Source organism: Pocillopora damicornis, chromosome 4 (assembly GCF_964200805.1).
Source record: "Pocillopora damicornis chromosome 4, jaPocDami1.2, whole genome shotgun sequence".
In the NCBI taxonomy this organism is placed as follows: domain Eukaryota; kingdom Metazoa; phylum Cnidaria; class Anthozoa; order Scleractinia; family Pocilloporidae; genus Pocillopora; species Pocillopora damicornis.
The window spans coordinates 2,743,014-2,755,404 of record NC_142673.1 but is presented as its reverse complement, the minus strand read 5'-3'; the positions used below and the strand labels follow the sequence as shown (position 1 = coordinate 2,755,404).

General features: G+C 37.2%; 1 protein-coding gene and 1 long non-coding RNA gene across 2 annotated transcripts; one reads left to right on the top strand and one right to left on the bottom strand.

Moving 5' to 3' along the window:
- Positions 1–497: 497 nt before the first annotated feature.
- Positions 498–3,595, top strand: LOC113665241 (uncharacterized). The gene is made up of 2 exons (XR_003445696.2): positions 498–811; positions 2,900–3,595. It is a non-coding gene; the product is annotated as an uncharacterized LOC113665241 (long non-coding RNA).
- A 3,834-nt stretch (positions 3,596–7,429) lies between these two features.
- LOC113665287 (uncharacterized) lies at positions 7,430–12,308 on the bottom strand. Its single transcript, XM_089205136.1, has 2 exons — positions 11,505–12,308; positions 7,430–9,298 (listed from the first exon to the last, which is right to left on the bottom strand). Exon 2 carries the CDS (start codon positions 9,226–9,228, stop codon positions 8,878–8,880), a length of 351 nt encoding a protein of 116 aa, XP_089061262.1. The 5' UTR covers positions 9,229–9,298; positions 11,505–12,308; the 3' UTR covers positions 7,430–8,877.
- Positions 12,309–12,391: the final 83 nt, after the last annotated feature.

Genomic DNA, 12,391 nt, shown 5'->3' with positions numbered 1-12,391 from the left:
TTGTAGACATAAGAAACTGAAAGTACGAGCACTCGTGTCGTATAGTTTTGTTTTCCAATTTCCTCGTTTCTTGGTCTTTCGGTTTACTTTATTGAGGTTTTCTAAATAACCAAAAAAGCAGCCTCGTGTGGCAAATTTTTGAGAGTCAAATTTCTGTTTTTCTCTCTTCAGTCTAAATTTAAGGGGAAAAAATAACGCCTCTATCCCTTTGCCACCTTATCATTTGTTCCAAGGACATAACCCTTCGTGTGTCTTTCTTACGAAAACGTCAAACTTAAAGTTGTGAAATTCATCATTTGCAGCTTTCATTAATATTCTTAATCCTTACCTTTATGTACGTCTTTGTTTGTTTTTTTACTGGAAAAAAAATTATCACGTAACCTCAAAGTTATTAAGGAAAATTATCTTTGACTTGAAAATGGCTCAAGATCTAATGAAGCAAGTTTTCATGCTTATCGCAAAGGTTTAAGCTTAGACGAAAGGAATTGTAAGTTATACTGATATGTGTTAACCTTCACGGCCCCAATTTTGAATCAGAGCTTATAAAAAAATCATTTGATATGCCACCTGTTGTCTGTCTCAGTGAAGATACCTGAGGTTCTTGCAGCAAGAGTGTGGTCAACGGTGGAATTTTAAGAGCAATTTTTATTAGTTTGAACAATTTAAAAGATCATTCTAAATTGAAAAGCAGAAAACCGCAAATATTTCAATATCTTTAGAAGATGAATGGACTATTCTCTAACGGTAGAAAAGAGCTCGTAATTTAAAAGGCCAGTTTTTGAAACACCGTCGGAGAATATGAACCCTTAAAGTAAGTATTTTATCTTAAAAAAGGAATGCACAGAATGGGCAATTGAACAATTCAAACGCAACGTTATGGTAACATTTTCAAGTAAGGGAACAAACGTAATCAACCGCAAGTGTCCGCCTTTTCAGCATGCGGAACGAGTTCTATAGATTTGCTAGATTAAAGAGGGGCTTGTTTTGAGGATGGAACCTGAAGATGTCAGGCACTCATTTTAATTTGCTGAAACTACACTACAGTATTTTAAAGTTTGATTGATTTACGAACGCGTGCTAATGGCTTCCCCTGCCGAGTCATGATTACAAGAGTTCACTGGTGTGCGAATGACGTGTATATAAAACGATTAATGTTGTAGCATGACGCAAATAAGCTGTCAATCGCAAATAGAACGAACTAATTTATAGCTTGTTTGATGGTGACTCATGTAATACTGTACAATAATTAAGCACTGACTAGGCGAAGAATTAATTGCTGGCAAATTACCAGCGTCTATATTTGAAAATTTTTCGACCTTCCGCTGCTTAAATCTTGGAAAGATGGAACTGTCTATTGACATTTTTTGACAAATCCAGTTAACGCCATAATCAGATGAGGTTTTGTTGTTAGTCCACAACATTGCCAAAAAGCTCAACTTGTTGATGATAGATATTGATCTTCTCACTTGGAGTCCGGGGTTCCGCAAGCACCTCAAATAGCTGAATGAAGCATGATATTTTCTGTGTGGTTTTGAATTGGAAATTGTAGTGAACCATTTTAATTAAGTTCTTTTGATCCACGCGCGTAGATGTGATGAGTCACGAAAGTTTCGAAACTTCTTTGTATTGATGTTTTAAGTCTAAAGTGATGTCCTTTATTACGTAACGAGAAAATTGACGTAAAGAACAAAGGATTTATTCTGGTTGTCAGAAGAAAATTCCTGTGGGGTTCCGATTATCATGGCATGCAAGTAACCTCCTTGGAAAAAACATGCAAGAAAGAGAGACAATATCTAAATTTTCGTGATTCGAAATCCTCTAATATCAGAGTATCTGTTTAAAAAACATAAAGATGGAAAAAAATTTAGAGTCACGTGGAACATCAAGCTTTATCTTCCCACGAACACAAAATGAAATTTTTGACAAAACATTTCACAGACGGAAATAATTCGACACGGAAATTCCGCTCTGCAATATTTGGTTTACACCTTAAGGCTTCATGTCGTCCGCTTGAAAGAAACCTCGTGACTGTCGGAAGAATTTGTAATCACAGACATAACACAAACTTATAACAATATCCATTTTTATCGATTAATTTTTCACAGTTTTTGAAATTACTGTCAAACAGGCGAAATCTTAACCCTAAGCTTTCTCAGGTAGGTAAGATTCAAAGCGGCTAGGATGAAGATGGCGGATTGTGGAAAACAAAAAAAAAGCACTCTGAAAGTTCAAGTTATTTTGGCTAAATTTCATCAGTTTCACAAACAGCTCCTTTTTAATATTGCCCTGTGCTTTTCGATGGCATTTCGTCCCTAATAAACTGACACCAAATATTTGAGCGACTGCATGTTTTTAGGAAACTAATTAAGGTGGCTCTCCATATAATGACGCTCTAGGCACCCCCGTTTAAGAACCATTGCAATGACTACGGAAATTCATATCGTCAAGTTTATTCTCGTAGGGGCAAATTTTCACGTAACATGCCGAAAAAGCTATTATTTTTAAAGTCCATCAGAAAATTCCTTATTTGGTAAAATATCTACTCCATTATGAAAAGAAAATGATTTACTCTGATATGCCGTCGTGAGTAGTCTCTGATGAAGCATCAGTACAATTACGGAATGTTGGGTGGGGGTCAGATTTGTCGAACAAATGATAAAGAGGGTCTAGTCTTCACTTGTTTTTTTTTTTGTGCGTGAAAACTCGCCGCTGAGGATGGTCACATGTCAAAAGAAAAATTAAACAAGTTAAATCTGAAAAGCTAACGTTAATCCGCAATTTTTTCATCAGTAAGCTAGAAACGTATTAGGTTTATATCCAATGATAATGTTACCAAGTAAAAGGTTAAGTGAGAGGAGCAACCCGATAGGTGCTGAACAGTTTGTGTATTGTCTTGCAGTTTTCTGGAAAACAACAACGAAAAAAAGCTAAACCGTGTCTTGTCTGGAAACAAATCTACCTTGAAGGTGAACTAGTTTTATCACGGACCTGTTTAAAGGAGGAAAACTCCTTCTCTCATTCATCGGTGGACAGTTATAACATCAAAAGGCGAACTAAATGCATCTACTTAATATTGAATCTTTGAGCTAAAAATAACGGGGATTACATAATCTTCATTGCATCTTAGTTAATTGGCGTTCATCACTGCTTTCCAGTTGGTGTTTGAGCCTCACACTCCTACTAAGGTACTTGTGCTGTGGTTTTAATTACAAGACATTCAACAGACACAGCACTTTTTTATACAGTGAGATGGATGTTCAAGAGCATTTTCTTTCCAACCCTTTGCCGACCACATGTTTCCGAAGTGAAACTCCTCCTCGTGATCAACAGGGTAGTCAGGAGACAACATTCCATGCATCATGAAATACATATAATTCCTCAGCACCTTTACGAACATGCGTACAGATGGGAGAATGATTCTTTTCATGATTTATCCGCTTTGAAAAGTTTCTTCGCTGATCAATGATAAGCTTTTGTCCGCAAAGAAAATTTCGAGGAAAACTTTTTATATACAGCTTTCTAGCGTTGTTTTGACAAACAACTCTACTCGTTATGACAAAATGAAAATACATAGTTTTGAGAACCTCTTATGCAATATTTGGATTTCCTGTTGCTTTCATCATCTATTGGTCTTAGCAGACACTCGTCGTGGGTTTTAATCAGAGCAACAACAACAAATGTTTTTGAAATTTGCTTCTTTAAATGTGTACTCTATGTATATGGTTGTTATTATTTCAGCTGTGTTTTCTTACGAGTCAATATCCAATTATAGAGAAATTCTTCTGTTCTCCTCCGTTAACCTTGCTCCCCTTAATTCCTCTGAACTCTGGATCAGTTTGCAAAAAAAATATGTTGTACTCAGATTATTTCAGAGTCACATTGAAATAGTCACACCCAAAATTTAAACTAACCCCTCAAATCTCCCGCTGAACTTAATTTCGGTAAGGAAAACATCAGTGGAAATTGTAATTTTCGAAACGCGATGTGCGCATCAAGATTAGACTCCTGGCCAATTGTTTGGCCCCGTAGACTTGTTTACGTTGGCTGCATGTATTACATGTAATACGCACAGCGCGGATTACTACTGATTAAAGTTGAATTCTCATTTTCGATTAAGTTACGAACAATGTTAGGAAGTCTGATCACGATTACTTTTTATTCAGACGCAAGCTATAAGCTGTCCATACACTGTCTTCACTTTTATTTACCCATGTTAAGGGAAAAACATGTACGCATTATAACGTTAAAAGACTTCACTATGAAGACACCTTTGGGAGGCCTCCTGTGTTTTCAACAAAAGTTATATGGATTCCTCTTGGGCAGACCATGAAAAGCATTTTCAGCGACAGCCTGTTGTCTGAATCTATTATCACTAATGCACACAACAACAAAGATTGAAAAGCTATTGAAAGTAAAACTGGATTGTATTGGTTTTGCTTAACTACGATTTCTGATTGGTCTAGAAATATCATCCTCCCTCGCAACCAATCAGATGCAAATTTAGAACGCCGGATCTCGATTTTTCCGCGCCCCAGCCAATTCAAATACGTTTATGTCGAGTTCTTGTTGGTTATATTTATGTTATTTTCCTCTTTTCTAGATCGCCGTTTTGATTACAATGATTCTGACTTACGACCCTCAAGCAAAATTCGCTCTAATACCTAGTACATATAATTGTGTACCTAGAAGTGAACCATAGTTACAAAACATAGCTCATAACAGACTGAATATGATTGACTTCAAGTATAACTCGTCTATAGAGGTCGAGAGACCTGCAGTGTCTTTCTTTAAAATAGATTGTTTATACATCCTGCGGAGAGAAGCCACGTTTTAGTTGAAGCACCCCCGGAATCATGGGATCTGTAGCCTCTTTGCCATCAGGTTTGATCTCTGAGCCATTTCGCTAAATTATGAGATGTGCTTTTCACTGGATCAAAGTTATTGTTCCATTTTTCAACATCTTGCTGTCTCAGAGGAGCTACTCCAAAGTTTGGTTCTTCCTTCCTTCCTGAAACATCTGGTAAGACGCACGATAGTCTTCTTTGAACAGGTACCGAGCCTTCTACGACTCCGATTTCTACTGAGCTATCCGACTTTACTCTTTGACGCAGAGATGGAAATTTGAGGTTTTCGATAAATCTGCCGCGGTTGTTCAATGCCTCTATTGAATGGCCGATTCTTGAAGCACCAGGTAAACAAATAGTCGCTGATCGTTGTCTGAAAACATGTTTACCACACTGGACAGTTTGGAAGAACTCTTCAGAGTAACACTCTGACGGCAATCTGTTAAACTTCGGTTGGATACTTGCTCCCGAGGCTTGCCACAACGCCCGTGACTTTGAGGGTGGGAGCCTTTTAGACCGTTTTTCATCTCTTATTTTGGGCAGAGAATATTTGGAACTCATCCTTTTTGCACCAAAACAGTAGTTGCTGAAACAGGAAGCGCAGACTGTCGACAAAAATCTGAAATTTAGATGAAGTAGTTATAGGTCAAACAGGCATTGAACCGTCAACTTCCGCGAGTTTTGGTTATTGATATCACGTCCAATTAGTTTCTCTGGCTACAATCAAAGCATAATTTTTCTCTAAAAATAGGAAGTACAAACTGCTCATTTGGAGTTATTAAAAGAAAATCGATTGGGTATCGTCTAAGTGAACATTTCTTTAATTTGTGGTATTTGAAAACCTTCAGCAATAATGCATTTGAGATTCTTTCTTGATTGTACACATATGTATGGCCAAACGTGATTAATTCATTCCAAGTGTAATTGCTTCTTCTATGAATCAATGTCAAGAATTTTGAATCTTCAGTTCAACGTACAACAAAGAAAGCAAATTTACTTTCTTTAAACAATCAAATACATATTCATAACAATCCCTACCAGCAAAATAGCGGAGCTAATCGAGGCGGGAGGGAACTGAAAAGAGAGTGCATGCATATACGAACAATGAAAACAGTGCGTTAAGTTATAGATAAGCCCATTAGCTGAACTGTTGTTGTTCAGCACTGAAGTTTGGAGGCTGATCAAATTGATATTCTTAGATATTTTTATCAAAATTTTCTTGGAGAACAATGATACTGCTTGCGAAACCTAGAAGTTCCCTAAGTGAAACGAGGCCCTACCGCATTTTAGGAATTCAACTGATACCGTTAAAATGAGTTTATCTTTCCTTGTACAATGTGCATCGATTGTGAAATCTTATTGAAAAAAAGTGAAAGAAAACTATAATAAAAAGGAATTTCAACAGCAACTTAAACCAATAGCCTATATTCACACCAGCAAAACATGTTTTGTTAAACTGATTTTCCTTGAATGAAACTCGTAGAGAGAGAACTGGAAAAACTTAATTTCCATAGGAATTAACTAATTGCTAATTAGCATTTCCAATTTGCTATAATTTAAGTAGAAAAACATTAGGTTAAGTTGTTTCTACGAAGAAAAAACAATTTAAACTGTGTTCAACAAAACAACTTTTAAACATTTTTAAGTTTTGGTGTGAATGGGGTCAAGACGCCACAATCAGAGCCGATAGAGATAAAATAGAAATCAAAACCAACCTGATGTGTACAAGGGCGAGCAACCAAGCTCAAGTCGTGATTGGCTTTATGTTTACAGCTCATTTCGACTGAGTGTCGTAAACCAAAACCATTATAATCACAACACCCAAACAGAAGAAGAAACATATCAAAAGAACCCAACGATAAGCCAAAATAAAAGCAAGTAACGGCTTGAAGCGCGGGAAAACGCCGGCGATTAAATCGCAATTGGTTTTAGTTTCGCATTTGATTAGTTGCGAGGATGCGTGAGTTCTCTCATCCAATCACAAAGTGACGTAAAGTAAGACCAACGCAATCTCGCATAACTTTTGAAACTCGATTGAAAGTTCCTCTTAACTGATTGGTTGAGAGGATGGCACACTGGGTTACTCGACCCAGCAATTGTATTTCTTTAATTAAACACTCAATTGGAATATGCTCAATAAGCAGCCAGCACTTCGCCTTGAAATTTTTGGGATTTGTTGGAGCTTTCTTAAATTTTGTGCGCCGTAGAAGCAAACCAACTACACCGACAACACCCAGATATTTCATGACCGCTTGGAAGGTATTACCGATATCAGATATGCCTGCTAATTCGCAAGAGCTTTATCTGCCATTAGCTAATAACTCTTCAGTCACGAAGGACATAGAAAGTGTTCTTTGTAGACACTTGAGGAACTTGATTATAGAATTTGGCTCTAAAAAAAGGCAACACCTCTAATTTCTCAGATACGATAGTTATCACTAGATATCGACTGTATTTAGAGAGGCTCTGATATTAACAGGAAAAAACATATTATAAACCATAGTTAACCATAATTTTCTCCAGAAAAATATTCGATAATTAGTAAATGTTAACGTTTAAACTGAAACAAAACGGGAACGAACATCCTTGATAAGCTACACTGTCCATAAACGGACAATTGTTTATTATATCAAAACATGCACTCCTTTAAAAAATGTAACAATATAATTTCCTGAATGTAAATAGATCGTTTTTATGGTCAATATCTTGTTGAGAACGTTCGACGTCTGTGCGGTCCTGTCTTTATTTGAATCGTCGGCCAAAAACCATTCTTTGAGAGTTGTTGATCAATGCTCTAGATCTGTGACAAGTCTATAACAGAGATTATCAGCAGACTCTTAGTGACCCCTTCTCTTGAACCTGCACGTTCAACACAGGCAAGGCGGCTGATGTTGGAAGTACGCAGATGTATATTACAATCCCACTGAAACTACCAATACGAGGGGATATTGCATTCTGAATGCTGTTTATATCGAACTGATTGAATTAATCTGATCACCGTATCAATTCAATCACCGGAAAACAACTGCTGAGAACCGCCAGTTTGACTCGTTCCAAAAATAAAATTAGACTACCAGACTATTCTTCTCTGAGAGGGATCTATTTATGGCGCGTGCAAAGCTATTACAGTACAACGATTTAATTTCTACGTTTTGTTAATTTGACAAGGGGGGCCTTTCGTTAGCTTACGCTGATACTACAATGAAAACAGTTTTGTATTAGACGTACTCGTACTAATTCGTTTTGTTTTATCTGTCTGCCAGGTCAGCTTTGCGTCGCTAGCAAAATATTTAGAAAATTGGCTCTCCAAAAATGACCCAGACCTCTTTAGTTTTCCTGTATTGCCTAACATCGGCGCCAGAGTGTAATACTCACATCCTGAAGCCTTAGTTTACTTAGGAATTAAAAATATTTGTTTTAAGTTTGGATCACGATACGATTCTTTGCCTTGGCTGCCTTAGTTGAAAGGCATTGCTTTACGCATGTGCGGGAACTAATCAGGCCATCGAAGATACACTTTTTCCAAACAAGAGGCCTTTTCAAGCATTCCCTGTTTTCAATGTGATCGATGACATCTTTGCTTTCAAATGTTGATGCTGATTTGGTACAAACACTACTTTGTTTAACGGGGCCCTTATTGAAACGATGAAGGCAACGAGAAGGAAAAGACTGAAAGTGTACAGATCAGTATTTGGTTTGAAGATCGACATTTTATATCTCATATTTGCTCCCAGGTCACTGGGCAAAACATTGCATTGAGGAGCTTCAGCTGGCCTGCTACAGAGACTCTCACTCGTTGCACTGATCGTAAAGCAAAGCACTGATACTTATGCTGGTTCTATACATTTGTCACAACAAGTCAATCATCTAGATTTCCGAATAAACACCTTCACCGTCAGTCCACTTTGCAAAACCTTGCAACAAATTGGTCACCGCACGGCCCCGTACCCATTGCGTCGATCGCATTCCCGTTATCACACCTGAATTACTTCCTTCCGCAGGAAACCCACTTTGGATCCATATACATTTATCACTATAAGTCGTTCATCTCTATTTCCGAATAATCACCCTCATCGTCATCATCTTCATTTTCAAGCCTAGTTCTTCCCTTATCACCCTTTCGTTTTAAACTTTTCGCGCATCGTCCACTCCGGTACAGTTCAACTGTGATGATGATCGTCGCGATGAACAAGAAAGCGGACACAAGGCCGATGAACATGTAAAGAGCAACATTTTCATGGTGTCTCTTTGCCTCTGGAGATAGGTTCGTGGCACCTTTAGTGAGGCCCAGCGAATTAAGAGCGTCTGTTAAATTGTCTTGATGGGCAATCATGGCTTTTTGACTTGAATCCTGCTCATGGGAAGGTGAAGGTTGACGGGACATCCCTCTTAAGAATGAAGCATTGGTGCTTTTGTGTCATGTGCCTCGTTGTCCTTTTTTTTTTACTCCATTTCTAGAGAAAGAAAAGATGCATTTAAAAATTTTTAAAAATATTCAGGAAACCTTAATCATGCTTTTCAAGGTGTAAAATTTAAGAAAAATATCTCAAAATCAGCCACAGATATTGCCTAATTAAATCTAACTTTTTCATAACAGTGTTTGTGTTCAGTCTTACATAAGGTCAAAAACCATGCCTTGCGAACCAAGCAAAACTTAGTAAATACATTTTAGTACGACTTGTGTCATATGCAGATTTTCATTGGAAAAACATCTATAAATAGAACCAGAGATTTTTCTCTTTCACATAAATTTAATTTCAAGTTTATATTTAGAGTTAGACAATTCAACATCTGATATCTCATCGATTGGGGAAGAATAATCAGTGAAATCAATTTTAAAAGCAATGCGTGAAACAAACTAAGGCTTTTGTGTCGACACGTTAAAGTGAAAAAAACAGTCACTCTAGAAGTCTCAAAGATTCGTTCGGTAAGAAGAAAGAATGACTCTTTTCGCTCAGAAGTCATTATGCAATGCAAAATTCTCATAAAAAAATCTCTCTCTCCTTCTATCAACATTTAGATAAACTTTACTGCGACTTTCTATGGTTTCCAACTCACCTTTGACAACAGCACTCCCTCGTACATGTATAAATTTATGACGAAATAAATAGGCATTGTTGTCACTCATTCAAGTTACTAACACGTCAAGGGTGATAAATACAAATTCACATACAATTTCCTCAAATGACATTTTTAAAGTAAAATTACGAATTTCGTCAAAAACAATGCTTTATTGTCAAGTTCTTGTTCCTTTCAACAGTGTTTTATATGAATTAAAGTGATTAATTAGGCTTTCTACGTCAACACATTCAATTTCAAACTGAATTTCTGCCATCAATACGGGGCGATCTCCAACCACCTTAAAAACTTGCATATGTGAATAAAACTAAGATCATTTTGACAGATACCACTTTAGAACTATGACATGTACGCGTCCTTTTTATACTGTATCAAAGCTGAAAAAAATTCTCTTAAAACGTTTGTCGATTACAATCTCACAAAGTCAAAATTTTTTCCCATATGGAAAGTTTTGTTTTTCGTTCTATTACGGGCGGTATCTTGTACAAGTTATCGTGCGCTGTTTGTCTACCAAGTCTTCATTGGTTGAGAATATATGAAAGTCATATATTTGAACTGCAGATAAAGACGTGAATGAAAGTGATCCTCGCAGTAATGTGCACTACTTAGGCAGTGGTGAAAATAAGGCCTGAAAAAAATTCAGGCCTGTACGGGCCTGTCCGTACAGGCCTGAATTTTTTTCAGGCCTTATTTTCACCACTGCCTAAGTAGTGCACATTACTGCGAGGATCACTTTCATTCAAGTCTTCATTGTTACTGTGTACATCCATCATGTATACAAACGCTCTTTTTTTTCATGTATACATAATTCAGGCTTTTGTATTTCTTTAAAAAAAAACATTTGCTCTTTGCAGTTAAAATTCATGAAAGTAATAATACGTTTTCTCCCCAAATTTTTTAAGGAGATTCCTGTTGCTAAGGTATCGGCTATTAGACTTTCCTGCTTGCAAACACCGGCAAGCTTTTATGTAAATTCTAACTTCTTTTTCTTTTTAATAGTATATATTACGCAATTGAAACGAATCTACTTCTTTCAGATAGCACAATTTTGAAATGTTGAGGTTGAAGACGGATTCTTCAATAAAAAGGACATTTTGATTAAGTGGCATGTATGGAAGCGGGCGTATAGTACACTCTAGTCTAAGTCAGATTTTTTACTTAACGAAAGGGTTTGATGGTAAAGCTAGTTGACGAACTATTTAGCAAAAATCGTGTATCTAATTTTACATTAATTTTTTTTTCCTCCATTTTTGGGAAGCCAGCGGCGAACACGAAACTGAGACGAATGTACACGCGTTCGTCGCTTTGCAATAAAGGAACCTAATTTGATTGTACTGTATGCCCGCAAATGCTTTCTCATTTTGGCAAACACTGTCATAGCAGAAAGAATATTTGAAAAATTTTAACTTGTGGAAGGAACAATAACGATTTAGAAGGGAAAATATATATTTCTGAAGATACACAAAGACCCATTGACGAAGCAAGATCGCAATTGACCTCAACGTGAACTAACAGTGATTGAAATGTGGTGTAAATTGTTTCTCTCAATAGCTCTCAGATATTATCAAATCTCTGACTCACCTAAGATGCCTTTTATAACAAGCTTGAGTGATCCTGAGCGCTTCATTTGGCTCGTAATTCAACGAATAGCCCCGCCATTAGTTGTGGTTTAAGAAAGGGCTGGCTCAGATTAAAAACACGGACGAAGCATAAATTATGCAGAACCGAAGGGCTTGCTGGGACGACAGACAATGAATGACCTGCTTGGTACCAGCTCAGGGTATGAATGCAATTATAGCATAGTTCTTCAGCTTTGCACAGTTTTTCTCTTCAGTTTAAGGTAAACAAGCCCAACCTATTTAAAACACAGATATGATTTGAGTTTATACAAGTAATAAAATCTTGCAAACTTAAATTTCAAATTGAAGCTAGTTTTCATGAATCTCTGTTCGTTGGCGATTCGTCTCAAAAATCTCGATAAATACAGCTACCGGCCGATGGAAATATCGTTCTCAAAGCTCTTTTCTCGATGTTATTTGATCAGTCTTTCCAGTCATGATATTAATATCGAAATTTTACAAAGAATGATCCTTCAACGGAACTTTGAGCCAAAACCTTCCTCAACAATCAGCTTTAAATGGGCAATCTCGGCAAATCTCGTTAGAACAGAAACTTGATGGTTTATTCGCCATAAAAAAGCAATAGGATACGCAGTCTGTGCCAGGTAGTTGGAGCCAAATCGGTCTTTCTCATCCACATCTGGTGTTCCAGCAACTTCATCATCAAAGGGAGCCAAAATTCTTGGTCAAGGACACCAAAATTCGAGCTCCTCGCAGTTTTCTCCGGCTGCAGCTGCTCAGTCGCTGAAATCATAACCTTTTCAAATATGGAACAGCGTCATCCCACCCCCACCCCACCCCCGACCCTCACCTCTCTTTTCGTCCATCCTAAGACACTGCTCCTAACCG

Excerpts from the sequence above, each read along its gene's own strand:
- LOC113665287 (XM_089205136.1), bottom strand. The coding sequence starts at position 9,228 with ATGTCCCGTCAACCTTCACCTTCCCATGAGCAGGATTCAAGTCAAAAA.